Source organism: Lygodium microphyllum, chromosome 8, assembly GCF_053477565.2.
Source record: "Lygodium microphyllum isolate KBCC chromosome 8, Lygodium_microphyllum_v1.1.10, whole genome shotgun sequence".
Taxonomy (NCBI): domain Eukaryota; kingdom Viridiplantae; phylum Streptophyta; class Polypodiopsida; order Schizaeales; family Lygodiaceae; genus Lygodium; species Lygodium microphyllum.
Genome location: NC_141142.1, coordinates 13130780 through 13146304, shown reverse-complemented (window position 1 = coordinate 13146304; position 15525 = coordinate 13130780). Strand labels below are relative to the sequence as shown.

At 46.7% G+C, this 15525-nt stretch overlaps 1 protein-coding gene across 3 annotated transcripts in view; it reads right to left on the bottom strand.

The window, feature by feature from the left end:
* Positions 1 to 310: 310 nt before the first annotated feature.
* Positions 311 to 15525, bottom strand: part of LOC148031980 (uncharacterized) — a 77910-nt gene continuing 62695 nt past the window's right edge. For all 3 annotated transcript variants that reach the window (XR_015691732.1, XR_015691733.1, XM_087684015.1), the window contains one exon: positions 311 to 792. Coding sequence is in view for 1 of the 3 variants with exons in the window: in XM_087684015.1 (XP_087540141.1) it covers positions 715 to 792 (78 nt within the window). In the remaining 2 variants the exon portion in view is untranslated. The remainder of the gene's footprint in view (positions 793 to 15525) is intronic.

Sequence of the window (15525 nt, the reverse complement as noted above, 5' to 3'; positions counted from 1 at the left end):
TCCATGGATGCACACGCCATGAACTTTGAATGATTTCAAGGTCACAAGGTATTGAACTTGGCTTGAGTTTCAACATAATGCGGACAAAATACTCCTGACATTAAATCAAAAGCAATTCCACGAGGCCAACTTGGGCTCCTAACATGGCAGGCAAACATCATCTGGATGACACATTCACTCCATGTTCCAACCACTACTAACATTAAATGAGCTCTGCATTATTCCAAAAACACCCCAATTTGGTGTTGCAACACTTGGTCCTCACAGCTCATCTCTTCAAAATAATCCTACAATCATAACAACCGTGCGCTTGTCTTGCAAAAGTAGAACTGTTAAATCACAGAATTAAACAACTACTGCATGTTGAGGTCATTCAGCATGTTCGTTTAGACTGGCTCAGATATACATCAGTAAGAAAAGAGAACCTCGGAACGTTTTCATTTTCTACCGAAATAAATTGGGATTTCCTATGGTATATAGTTTTGAGGCAAAGATGTGTCTCCTGTCCTTTACTTTTTTATTCAGAAGTGACTTTCTCATTGAGAAAGATGCCAAATTCACCAACCACCAAGAATGAACCATTGCAAGCAAGCTTGAGAAGTAGTATATTGTAAGGATGACAGAAATTTCAAGTTCACAAATCCATCCCTCCAACAAGCTAGCGATGTGTGCATAACAAAGACAATGATTGCTTCCATTTGGCAACTCACTTTGCTACTTTACGTCCTGTTCATTGGCTTCATTCTCTGATAGTCCACGCATTGCTTGCTCCGTGACTGGGGCAGTGTGACTCTGAAAAAACAGAAACCATTATTTTAAAAAACACACAATTGCATGAGAAGCAGAGCACCAAGTTATTCAGGTTGCATGATATCATTAAAACTGTCAGCAATATGTATTTGTGAACATATTTTCTGCTGTGAGATGAAATAACTGACGACTACAGTAGTAAAAGCTACTGCTGAATTCCCTCATGTCTCTTAGGTAGGCCTGCTTCTCTAGATACCATCTAGTATTCCATAAAACACCAGAGCCACCCGTATGTGTCTGAAAGCCAGCATGCAAGGCAGAGAGGGCACCAAAATGGAGCACCAGGAGGAGAAAAAGCCTGACGATGAGGAAGAGGAATGACAAATGCTAGCTGGAGTAGGACTGTGATCTGAATGGACAAACACCTGATGCTAAGGACAGAAAGTGCAAAGCCTATGTATCCAAACAGACCCAAAACTCGCCGACTTGCTTTAAAACAGATCAGACCTGAAGAACACTGCCACCAGGTTAAGAAAAATAAAAAGTAACAGCATTCCAAAAGGAGTCGAGAACAGCTGAAATGTGCCACATGGCAGCAACATGGAGCTAATCAAAACATGACGCCCAACCATTCACAACAAAAGTTGTCTGCACATGTGGAAATGGCAGAAGTATCAGAGGATTGTGTTGCCTAAATCTAACATGCAGATAATGAAAAGGCTGATGAACATGACCAGTGGTAAAGCTGCCAATATCTCCCTCTGAGATCCTAGGTGTGGCAAAAGGCCAATGGAGCAAAGATGGCCAAAACGAGAGGGGAATAGCTTCAGAGGAAACATGAACAACGAACAGCCTCCGAAGCAAGCTCCAAACTGCTCATTGATGTGGTAGCTGACTATAGCAGCCTTGCATTTGCTGAGGTGTCAGTTCAGTTTTGTTCCTTCTTTCACTAGGTTCTCACCTTCTCTCTCTATGCACTCTCACATGTCCCACCCTCATCAAATGTGCATTTAGGTTCTCTTCCCCATCCTTTTAGAAGCTAAAGATTAGACTCCAGAGATTGGCTCAAGCCCATCACGTCACAAGCTGCCCCCCCCGTCACGTCTGTTCACGCCCGCCCAGATCGATTGCACCATCGCCAGCGCCCGCTACATCAGCTCGCCCCCCCACGCACTGCCCCGTCAGCTCGAGACAGCCTGCCCCGCCTATCTGTCTTTCCCCCCTGCCCCGACAGTTCGCCCCCACCCCCTAGTTGCTCCCTCTTCTACAGCTACTTTCCCCCCACAAGTAGCACCAGGACGTGATTGGTAGTTTTCTTAGAAGGGTCGCGCAATGGAAACCTCTCATCAGACGCCAGCCCACTCAGCGACTGCCCCCCAATCAAACACCTTGCGTGTCATCCTCTCTAGGCGCAGCTCTTAGCTGTCCGAGCTAAGGAGCTGGAGCTAAAGGAAACAGTGATTTATGGTCAAGTAATAGGACATTCCCCAGCCAGGGCCTAGCTTCAAGACTGGCTTCACTCCACGCTGCGCATCAACACAACGCAGATCGTGGAGGCCGTCCTAATGGGCCAAGGGATCTTCATGGTCAAGCTCAATTCGGCAAACGCAGCCCGCGAGTTACTTGCTAGTTCACCATCTATGTCCACGAAGGGGGTCATATACATGGTCCCTTGGTACAGTGGCTTTACTGTGGAGGCATTTGCACTCCACAACAAGTTTCTTTGGCACCCGGTCACCCTTCTTTTCCCCGGCCTGGCAATAGAGTATCGCCAGTTGGTGGAAGACTTTGGACGGCTCTTCGGCATTGTCCTTGATGTAGTGACAACAGCAGCAGTACCAAAGGTACAGGTGGCAGTGAAAGAGGTCAAGAATGTCCGACAGTTCCTAGAGATTGAGACGGGCGGGCACTACTTTAGACAACAGGTCATTGTGACGGGTCAGCCAGGGCAGTGCTTGCACTACCACAACTTTGGGCATCAAGCAACAATTTGTATGCGTTTCGGAGCCAAGGCGGCTCCACTGACAGGCCCGCAGGTGGATCCTGACGTCTTCACACAGGCCCAGAGACGACAGAGAGGGAGACAGTGGGGGGGGGGGGGGGGGGGGGGGGGGGCAGCCAGTTCCTCAGACCCAGCCTCGATAGCAAGGAGCAAGTGGGCGAGCCACCCCCTTGATAGAGCACTCCACAGCCACCCCACCCGATAAGACTGCAACCCCCCACATCCACCACCCGTGCCACAGATTACCTCACCTGAGTTCCCACGGCCCCCACACCCACATCCCATGCCCCCCCCCCCCCCCAAACTGACCCTAGCCCACAGCCCCCCTTTCTAGGGCCATCAGGCCCCCCCTCCCACAACCGCCATGCACCTCTATCCATCCCACCATCCTTCTCCCGCCCACCACCTCTCCTACCGAGCACCCCCCCTAATCCGCACCCGGTTCAAGTGATCCCCTCCAGACCCCACCCCCCCCCCCTCCCACAAGAGGTGATGAGCCACACACCCCTACATCCTCCTCGCACCAATAGTCTTCCCCGCCCCCCCCCCCCCATACAACAACCACCTCATCCACCCCTGCCGCCCGTCACACTTTCCCGAGACAGACACAGCTAATGCCACAGGAGTTCTTCCGCAGTGGCCCATGGTCCTACCTGAGAGTTGCGGAGCGCGGAGAGTTCCCACTATCTCTAGAGGTGGGAATCTTCGTGGTTCGTAAGTCAAGGAGAGGCAAGGTCCATCTACTAGCACCACCGTATGGACCAAACTACGCCTTTTTTCTTCAGTCCTCTCACTCATGGGACTGCACGACTACACAAATAGAGTAAGAGTTGAAGAGTTAAGTGGCGGACCACATCTCCAAGTGGATGGGAGAAGAAGGACTAGCACTGTTTGCACAATAGTGGCCTGGTTGCATGATGGACATTAACTAGTGGGCTGGTGCCGAGGTCCCACACTTGAGCATTATCTTTCGAGCCCCTCCACAGTGGAGAGCTCCGAGGGAGGTGATTGAGTGGCCCCTGGCAAAATCGGCTCGTTTCTACCAATGTAAAGAGTCACGACTCTCAACATGGCTGATAGATGCATTGATAGTACCACCTGCAGCATCTATCACCCCTATGGTCCGGCCGAGGGCCACCATGGGAACTAGAGTTCGCCGTCCCGATTGGCGGCAAAGTGTACTTGCATGCCTCATAGCTTCTCCTCCTCATCAACAGCCTCCACACCGAACAGATGCCTCTTCGGTCAGTAACAGATTTCCCCATGAGCTTACACCTTGCATCTTGGAATCTGAATAGTCTCCACCACAGTGGAGCACGTGGTTCCAAGAAGTTGATTGTTCGGCAGGAGTTGCAGCCTACCCTTGCTCGACAGATCGACATCTTACTTTTACAGGAGCACAAGCTCATCCCTACCCAGGCCCAGCACTTAGGGAAGATACTTCTGGTCTGCTCGCACACTTACTAGGAGCACGCCATAGGTGCCCACGGTAGAAATGGAGGCGTATGCATCTCTATTGGCCCAAGTCTCACCACCTTTGTACAAGACCATGAGACAATAGTGGCAGGGAGGGTTCTGTGGATCAGATTGGATATTGGGGACTTATGCCTTGGAGTCCTCAATGTCTATGCCCCTACGGAGAATAGGGCACGCAACATGTTCTCGGTGATCACGGATGGACTCCCAGAGGGATCGTTGGAGGAGACTTCAACAACCTGGAGGCTTTGGAGGACCAGCAGGGCAGAGGAACAAACTACCAGGGCATGGCTAGGGAGAAGCACGAGGCATGGGAGGTCTTTCTGCTAGCAATAGAAGCACGCGATGCTTGGAAAGACCAAGCCTTCCACAGGAGGGAGAGGTCGTTGGACTTCTCTTTGGTATACAAACACCTAGGTGGAGACCTGCTGGAGCAGTTGGACAGATCTCATGGAGCCCATTGAGCAATTGGCAAGCACCACATTGTTCAATCATTGCCCGGTTCTCCCGATACTTAATCCCCCAACATCTGCCCTAGACACACAATCCTATCGGCTCCGTGACTCGATCTAAAGGAGGGAGGAGGTGACGAGATAGATAGAGCAGATTAGAACCAGAGAGTGGGACACGAGGGACCGGATAGCAGAGGAGGTTGCAGAGGTCCGAGCCGAGTCGAGCAGAACCTGCCAAGAGGCAGCCATACAGGCCAGGTAGCAAAGCTGGGAGGAGGAGAGAGCACTCCGGCAGGACCTTGCAGCCACGGAGAGATTACTATAGGAGGCACCAAGGGATCCCACCCTCCATGCACAAGAGGTGCGCACGCGAGCAGCCATTGCTAGCCTAGAGGATAGGTGCTCCAAGTTCTCTTTCCAAACCTCAACAACCTTCCGGGCGCGAAAGGGAGACACAATGTGCAAGGAGTTCTTTCAATGTGCACCGCAAGAGAGCAAATACGCAACCTTCAGGATCAATATGGGAGAAATCATTCTAGCCCAGACGAGGTGATGGAGATTGCCACCGACTATTACACGCGCCTTTTTCAGCAGGAGGAGACAGCTTCAACTAGAGGACAGAGATGTAGATAGCAAATCTGGGATCACATACCGCCCCTCGTTACAAAGGAGATGGGATGCTCCCTCCTAGCCCCTTTCATACAAAAGGAACTAGAGGAGGCTTTCCATACACAGGATGGGCAAAAATGCCCGGGAGAGAATGGCCTCTCTAAGGCCTTCTTCACTACCTACTGGGAAGTGGTGAACGACCCCCTATTGATAGCCTTCGAGGAGATTTTCACTTCAGGACAGATGCCAGGGAGTCTTTCGGCAGGCCTTATCAGTCTTCTCCTCAAAGGGGGAGACCAGTTGAAGCTTTCCCAATGGAGACCGATCACCTCATTGTCAGTAGCCTATAAAGCCTTGGCAAAGATGATTGGTAGGTGACTACGCCCCATGCTTCCAGACATGATCCATGACACACAGACAGGCTTTGTCCAGGATAGAAGCATCCTAGACAATGTATTTACCTTCTTTGAGGCGACAGAGTGGGCTCAACACAGTGGGCAGAGAATGGCCGTACTACTCTTGGATTTTGAGAAAGCTTGTGACAGGGTGGATTGGGATTTCCTAGTTCCTAGAGGGCACCATGGTGAGGTTGGAATTCCCCAAGGTTTGGATTCGCGGGGTCTCCGCCCTTTACAGATCGGCCACCAACAGGGTTCTCATAGACGGAAGGCGACGAGAGGAATTTCAACTGGAGAGATTGGTTCGACAGGGCTGCTACCTGGCTCCATACCTGTTTCTACTCTTTGCAAAGGCGATGTCTCACTTCCTAAGGTCATTTGTGAGCAGATTACGCGGCCTCCAACTTCCAATGAGACAGGAGACTGAGTTGTTAGACTCGTAGTACGCAGATCGTATATCACTCTACATCAAGTACGATGAGTTGATGCTGGAGAGAGTGAGGCTAACTCTTGACGTATTCTATTTTGTAGCGGGAGCAAAAATCAACTTGCGAAAGTCGGTTGGTTTCCTCCCAAACACTGACTCTAGAACGGAGTGGGGCATCCACCTAGGATTTAGATGGGTGAGCAGAGGGCAAATCGTCCGGTACCTAGGGTTCCAGGTGGAACTCGACATCACTCCTGCCCAGCAGTTTCTTCCTGTCCTTGATTCTATTTGGAGGAATCTGACCTACTGGAGCACCGCTCGCCTCTCACTAGCCGGCCGAACCCTAGTGATTAACCAGGTCCTCTTAGCAACCGCCCGGTACATCGCCTCATGTTGGTGTTTCCCCTCATCATGTGTAGTGCAGGTTCACCGCCTAGTGTAGAACTTCCTTTGGTCAAGGTCAGATGGTTCCAGGGATTCCAAGGCCAAGGTGCCGTAGGTGACCATCGTACAGGATGGGACAAAGGGAGGGCTTGGGATCATTGACCCAAAGTATCAAAATATGGCCCACTTGGGCAAGCTAATTGTTCATGGCCTCACACTAGGCGGGCAAACCTGGAAGGTCTTATTGCAGGAGGGCCTTCACAACTGTAGACCGAGGCTTGGCGGTGAGTGGAGGCCGTCTCTAAGATGGATCTTCACGTCAGCCCAGGTCACCCCCCCAAGATCACCTTTCCTATGCAGCTTACTCCGCATGTGGCAAGGTCTCCGTAAGGCCCTAATCTAGAGCCCCCAGGCTACCAGGAGGAGATAGACTGTCAACCGGTGATCTGAAACCCCCAAGTCAAAGCTGAGGTAGGGACATAGATCAGCGAGGGCCCCCACATCCAGTGGGCTGGTTGGGAGGCCCGCCCAACTCGTACCATCAAGACATGGCCGGAGGTGTATAGGTTGGCAGACGAGGAGGTCTGCAACAAGTATCAGGCTACCAGAGAGAAGTAAAGCTGAGGAGAAGAGAGATTGACGCAGCAATACCTCTGTGTTCCCTTGATACGAGAGCCGATAGAGCCTGGGGAGATATGGGCAACTAGATTTTCACCAGCAAGCATCCCAAGTGGCAGGTAAAGTGGGTGGCACCCCACAAGGGACTTTCTTCGTCGTTTAGAAGGGGGGGGGCATCTAGCCCTTGACAAAGGGCAGCATGATGAGGAGATAGTCGCCCTTTCGTGGAAGAGGATTCAAGTGGTGGGCCTTCAAGGAAAGACATAGCAACTGGACCCCTATGTTTTCTGGAAGGAGCTCACGGAGTGGCGCCTTTGGATCTGGGAGGGCAGACCACTTGATGAGCAAGAGCAGCATCCAGGAGAGTGACTATGGCCGGCCACTACTGTTGCCAAGAAGCCACCCAGGTTCCTGGAGTACACTGCCAAGATTGGCAGATACGTACTGATGCAAGAAGATATGGATTGGTGCCGTCATGTAGTAGGCACTAAGCGGAGCACAGCATCACGAAGCCTTTCGCATGGACCTTTTGGCGCCACCTATGGGATAGCTAGAGGCCGAGGAGAGTGCCGTATTTCTTATGGCTGGTGGCACATTAAGGCTTGGCGGTGGGAAGTTGGCTTGCCCAGATACAAAAGGAGGGAGGTTGCAAGTGTTGTACACAACAGCCTCTGTAAACCCCAAAGCACTGTCTTTGGTCATGTGAGGAGCCGCAGCTCATGTGGAGAGGAGCATGCCGCATCCTTCACCATATAGCACCCAGCCTTGGATATATCTCATGGGGAGCTTCTGTTGGAAGGTAGTTAACCAGGGCCGTCACCTTCTGTATGAGGCCGGGATGCAGGACACAATATTCATTATCGAGGCAGGGTCGTGCATATTGGTCGGTTTGGAGGCTCTACCCATCCGCCAGGTACCGGAGCCCACAAGAGACCGCTCTAAGGTATGGGAGATCATAGGGAGTCTTACTGGATGGCATATCTGGAAGGCGCCGTGCCAGGAGGCTTTCGGCGGAGAGAGACCTTCGGTACATGCAACCTTAGCAGAGCTCTAAACCTCCATCATCCACTCCCTCCACGGCCAATGGGACCAGGTGCAGGGCAAGTCCAGGGCTCGCTAGGAGCTCCGTTGTCACTTCATGCACACTTGGGGTGGCCAGGACCTGTTTTTCGTGATGCAGGCAGGCAGCCACAGTTGGCAATACACCCCCCCCCCCCCCTCTAGCTTCTTGCCCCCATCCCCCTCAGACCGCCTTGAGAGGCTTGTATACATGATGTATTTGTGACTTTGCATTAGCTCCAACTAGTCTCTTGAGCATGAACACTCCGTTGTAATCAGTTTGTTTGAGTAATATGATCAGCCACATTTTACTGGAAAAAACACTCCACACTTGTATCTTCAATCTATTCCCTCTTTTTCTAGCACCATAGGCTCAGGATCTTCTATATCTAGTCTATAGCTTACAACACGGAGTTTGAGGTGATTATGAACTATAACGTCCCCGTGTATTACTCTTCCTTCCCAACAAAAGCTCAATGGGGAGAATTACTACATTTGGCAAGTAATGATGCTTTCCATCCAAGAGTCGTATGATTTGACGGAGCTCATGACCAAGGCTATAGACTATCCTACTACTCGTGATAGCTTTAAGTTTTTCGTTGATGAGAAAGTGAGTTGGTCAAGGTCCATGCATGTTAGGATAAACTGAATACCCAAACAAACATAGACATACAGAGACACACACACTCTCTCACTCTCTCACTCTCTCTCTCTCTCTCTCTCTCTCTCTCTCTCTACACACACACACACACATCCTTCATAGCGCACATCAAGCATTTAACAGTTGTTGGAAAGATATGGCTGAAATTAGACCAGTTGTACAATCAGATTGTTATGAAACATATGTTTTTGGGGATACAAATGCAGTCGTTGAGCCCAACCAAGCCCATTTCCACGCGGAAGCATGTCAATAAGTGTCAACAATTGCAAATGCAGGTCCAGAACATAGGAAAGGTGATTACCTCAAAGGACATGGCGATAACTATTCTTTCGCAGTCGCAACCCTACTTTAGTGCTTTCTATTCCGCCTTGATTGCTTCAAGCTGGACAGATATCCTTAAGTGGGACAAGTTGGTTCCAATGGTCATGGACTAAGAGAAGCAACTTAAAGGTCTAAACGCTCCCAAGTTAGAGGCATTGACATGACAGTGCTCCTAGTAAAGGGAAAGAACAACAACAAGGAAAATAAGAACAAGAAAACAAAAATAAATAAAGCCAAGGAGTCCACTTGTCACATTTTTGGTACAACAAGTCATTCGAAGAAGGACACCAAGAAACAGAAATCTATGAAGGACTCAGAGCAATGGTTGCTCATTCATTAGCTAACTTCCTCCATTTGGAGGTGATTGGAAATGCTTTTTCAATAGCCTATAATGTAGCAATGTTAGCCCCTTAACCTCGTGAGTGGATTCTGGATAGCGGCACTTCTCACCACATGGCTCCTCTTATAGATGGACTAATGGTATCGCCCGTAAATGTCCAATGAATGCGTAAATTCTCATTGATGACAACTCTTCAGTCCCTATCAAAAGCAAAGGTGACATACATTTGATTCCAAACGGGCAAGGTGATGCCCACACATCAAAAGTTCTCTATGTGCCAAGTCTGGGATATCATCATCTTTCATTAAGAAAGACTAGTACTCTTCATCTCATGTTCGAGTTTAATAAGGACTCTTTCCAAGTTCTTGATGGAGATTCTCAACAAGTTCTTCGAGGTCATGAGGAGAAAGTCTACTAGATACGGACTTCATCAATCTTTACTTCTCTTCCTCCTCCTTCACAAATTCAAACCGAGCTATGGCATACTCAGTTCAGCCACCTCAAATATGAGTACCTTCGGAGGGTTGCTCATAGTCAACTTGTATATGAATTGCTAGAGATTGGGGTGAGCCACCTGCCATGAGTATCTTGCATTCATGGCAAGCAACATGGAGATGTGATTCCTAGCAAGGCTTAGCATAGGCAAGCAACCCTTGAAGCTTGTTTCAACTAACTTATGTGGACCGATGTGGATAGAGTCTCTTTAGGGGAGTTTATACTTTATGCTAATTGCATATGATTTTAGCAAGATAACTTACATGTATTTCTTGGAGCTAAAGTCAGAAGCATTCTCGCACTTCGAGGATTGGTTGATCTCTAAGGAGAACAAATTTGGCAAAAACTCAAGACCTTGCAATCTAACAAAAAAAGGGGAGTCTGTCTCCAACAAGCCAGCCAAGTTTTGTGCAGATCGTGGTATTCCCTAGGAGTCTAGCAACACCAACACACCTCAAGATAATGGCATATTGGAGCAGAAGAATTGCAATCTGATCAAGATGGTGTGGACTATGATGGAGCATCGGTAGACACCTCAATGTCTATGGGCCAAAGCAATGGCCACTGTTGTTCACATCCTTAATTAATCCCCTACATTGACCGTGGTTGGTATGCTACCTTTTCAGGCTTACTTTGGTCAAAAGCTAGATGTGTCTTATTTCAGGGTGTTTGTGTGTGATGCTTATATTCACATCTTGAAGAAACAGAGGAAAAAGTTTGATCCCTCTTCAAAAAGATAAGTGTTTATGGGTTATAGCTCACAATCCAAGGGATACAAGCTTTATAATCCTCTTTCACAAGTGATATATGTGAGTCAAGATGTTTGGTTCGTGGAGTTTCCAATAGCAAGGGGGGGTGTTGAATATCACGTGCTTGAAGATCGAGGTGATAGTTAGGCACCTGAGACCATGGCTTCAATGAAGGAGGAGATTGCTTTACCACTAGATTCACCTATTAACCCAACGCCGGTAGAGACTTCAACAGAGGTAGAGCGGCGAGGAGATATTGGCCTCCTCCTCATTGGGCGTGTGGTCCACTACATGATTCAAGGATTGAGAGAGTCCCTAGGGAGTGGCAAACACAAGATGGCCCGCAATGATCTTTCGGCTACAATGGTATGTACATGAGCTTTCAACTATGTTTAAGATGGACCACTATAAAGCTCTTTCTATTCCCATGGATCTGAAACGGAAGGCTACGGCCCATGCACATTCACTGGCAACGATCTTGCCACAGGCAGTTAATTGGGTCATTGATCTACCTTTGTAATGCTTGGATTGATTTGTGTTTTTGTTGGAAAATGAGAACAAGCTATGCAAGAGAGAAAAGGGAGACAATGAGAGTGTGCTAAAGCGAAAGGGTACAGTGTACTTATTGAACTGAAAGAATAAGAATGAAAGATATAAGATAGGTCTAAGATAGACCTAGCTCTAACTCAACTAGAGTTAACTGACTCTAACTCTAACTCTAAGAGCGGTGACACAACTTATAACTTTAGCTGTGTTAACATTAAGAAGAGTAAAAGAACTAAAAAGTAAAATATTGGGCACTGCCCAAAGAAATGGCAAATTCTAACATCCCCTTGCAATGCCAATCTGGTCAAGTACAAGAACAATCAATCACCAAAGGGTAGTAAGTTTAAAAACTTGCGAAATGCCTCAAACTTCTCGTGAGATAGTGCCTTGGCGAAAATGTCAGTAACATTTTCCTATGTAGAAACATACATCAAGCTAATCTCTCTTGCATAACATCTCTCTCTGACATAATGATAATGCCTCTCAATATGTTTCATGCAAGCAAGAAACACAGGATTTCGTGCCACTACAATACACTCTAATTGTAAGAAAAATGGGTGTAGGACCCTCCAAAGGTAAATGTAGATCAGCCAACAATCTACGCAACCATACACATTCAATTGTTGCCATGAAGGCTGCCTTGTACTCAACCTCACAAGAGGAGGCAGCACTATAACATGTTTCTTGCTTAGTCATGAAATGCATAAATGGCCCAGAAAGAAACAGTGTCCACTAGTACACTACCTACTGTCTACATCACCACCCCAATCTAAATCACTATAAGCTCCCCCCACGAAATAATAATGCATGTGACTGAGTACCTTGCAAGTATCTAAAGATCCACTTAACAACTTGCCAATGTACAGTCCGTGGGCTATGCATATACTTGCTCACCTAAGATACTGCATACTAAATGTCAAGACGTGTTGCAAATATAAATAAAACAGCCTGGCTGTAAATTGCAACACCAGACATCTCTTCACCATCATGCATAGATAACTTTAAGCTTGGCTCCATTGGAGTACACATAGGTTTGCAATCTTGCATATTAAGCCTAAATAATAGCTTATCCACATACTGTGAGTGTGACATAATGATACCATGTTAATTTTGGGTGAATTGAATCCCAAATAATAGTGTAGACAACTCATATCTGACATAGCAAATGCATGTTTTAATTCAGCAATTAAATCTGCAATTTTTGCTTCTCTATGTCCAGTGAGAAGCGTGTCATCTACATAAAGAATGCTAATCAACAAGTCTCCCCCTTCATTCTTAATGTACAGAGTGGGAGCAATTGGACTGTTTTTGAACCCTTTGCTGGCAAAATATGCATCAATTTTAGAGTACCATGCACGAGAAGCTATTTGAGACCACAAAGAGCTCTGTTTAGCTTGCATATCATGTGCTCTTTTCCCTTAACCACAAAACCTAGAGATTGTGGCACAAAATCTTCTTACAAATACCCATTCAAGAATGTTGTCTTAATGTCCAACTAATGTACCTTTGCAGCCATAGCGATTACACATCTCACCGTACTCATATGAGATGTCGGAGCAAAAGTCTCTTTATAGTCTACACTCTTTTTTTGTGCATAGCCTTTTGCTACCAACCGTGCTTTGTACTTGTCCATACCATCAGCCTTGCATTTGAGTTTAAAAACACATTTTGTGCCAATGGCCTTCTTGCCAACCGGTAAATCCACAAGATCCCATGTAGAGTTAGTGACAATAGAGTCTTAACTCATCCTACATGGCCTGCATCCAATGTACATCTTGTTGAGCTTCATCCAAGGAAGTAGGCTCATCATCATCCAATAGTGAGCTCATAAATACATGCTCATCACAATCATCTACTTCCGTAAAATCAGCCAAAAGGGCTCCCTCTACATCATGTGCTTTATATCTAGCAGCCCTCCTAGTGCATTGAGCTAAAGGAGCATCCATTTTACTCTCGTAGAGAGTTTGTAACAACCATCTCAAAACTGTTTTTGTTGCATTTACCGCAGCCCTTTCATGTTGCACTACATGTGGCAAACCATCATCCATACACTGTTATTGTCAAAAACATATGATGAAGCAACAGCTTGTTGTATTATGTGTGTCCGGCCATTTACAGCAGACAAGGACTCCAAAGAAAGTGGCAAGAGACCCTCGAAGACATCATCAATGTCATGGGTGGCTCGCATTTGAAACTGATCATGTGAAAATGCAACATTTTCAACAAATATGACATCCATACTAACAAAAACTTTCTATATGCGTGGGTCATACAAGCGATAGTCCTTGCTTTCCAAACTACAGCCAGTAAATATGCATTTAAAAACATTGTCATCAAGCTTCCCACAAAGCTCTTTCAGAACATGTGTATAGGCTATGCAACCAAACACCCAAAAGTAGTCAACCTTGGGTTTCTTGCCATGCCAAGCTTCAAACAGGGTGATCATCTTTAGTGCCTTAGTGGGTGCACGATTCAACACATGATTTGCACACTGAAAGCCTTCAAACCAAAATGGATGAGGCAGCCCCTTGCTTTTGAGCATACAACAAGTCATCTCCATAAGAGTGTGCTTCTTCATTTCAACAACACCATTCTACTAAAGAGTCATTCTAACAATGGCTTGATGCCTAATGCCATGATTAAGCAAATATGTCTCAAACGCACTAGACATGTACTCCCCCCTCTATCCGTGTGAAGTGCCTGCACTTTCAAGACAGTTTCACCCTCAAGCTTTGCAACAAGATGTTTAAAATGAATAAACACATCAGATTTTGCTTTCAACCCATACACCCATGTATACCAAGAGTAATCATCAATAATCAATAAATGTAACAAAGTAAAGATGATCTCCAAGTGCACATGTCCTCACGGGACCACAAATATCAGAGCTGCAATTTCCGAACAACATGCACTATACCATCCTTTTTGAAGGAAAATCTATACATCTTGCCCAAAATACATCACTGCGATAAAAAGTAATAGGCAACAATGCATCCCAAAGCTCCCAATTCTTGCATTCCTTAGCATCCAACTTATTCCAAGCTGTCGTTATGTCCACCTCAAATGTACTTGTCAACCAATTTGATACAAACATTTTCTTAAATTGTATCCACATTCACGGTTCTTTACCTTGCATTAAAAGAGTGGACCACTACTACAATGCATTCCCTTTCAAAAAAGTGGTTGTCTTTCGAATCTTCGAGGACTTGGTGAAATTCCGCTTTAAATAGCCTGCATCAAACTGCTGAACAAAAGTCAAAGCTTTTAGTCTATCTTGTGCACTACTAAAGGGAAAGACTCAAACTTCACTGCTTTTCTACCCTCATCATAGTCTTTTGTTGCCCTTTGGGTGTCAAGTTGTCATACATTGGATGCTACAAAAAGGGTGCATTCGCTGAATTTACGACAAAACCAACGCCAAATAGAGCATTTGCATGACCAACACTCATTGCTTGAGCCCTGTAAGCATTTGGGGACACATATGCATTACCAAATATACTACGTTGTGCCCTAGGCATCAAACCAATGCTACCATACATAGGGTTTTACACATTTCAAACAATATCCAAATGCATTAGGCCTTGCACACCATGCGTTGGCTGATGCATACCATTGAGATTTGTACCATACATTCTCGTATGCGGTCCTTGTCCAACCATAGCATGAAAAATCGTGCTTCCACCAAGGTATCGTGGCTAACCCATCATAGTATGCATGCCCACAACTGTCCAAAATCCATTGGATTGGCACTTCCGTGATGGCCTTGCATTTGCATTCCTTGCCCAGTAGGTACCAACTGTTTTGTTTCATTAGCATCTTTGGGAGCTTCAAATGAAGGCTTTGGCATTACCTTTGGTGCACCTTGCTGTCCCGAAGGTGTAAAGGATTTCTTTTTCTTGCCCTTGCTGACCTGCTTCAGAGCATTCTAAAATCGGATAAATTGAGGTCCATTGCTAATTCAGCAAAGAGATTTACTGTTGTCCTCATCCGATTCTTCAACTGGTCATCAAATTCCTCTTCACTTTGCTAGTCATCAACCTCATTATGCCTTGAAGGCCATACACCTTGCCCAACAACAACATTTTCAGCTTACGGTCCATGGTCTGAGCCTTGTCTAGATCAGGCATTGCATTTTCTTCATTCCCATGTGAATGTTCATACTGGGAGGCATTATCATTGCTTGATTACACCTCATTGTATGAAGACATTTTGCTCTAATTTCTCCGCTGAGAACAAAA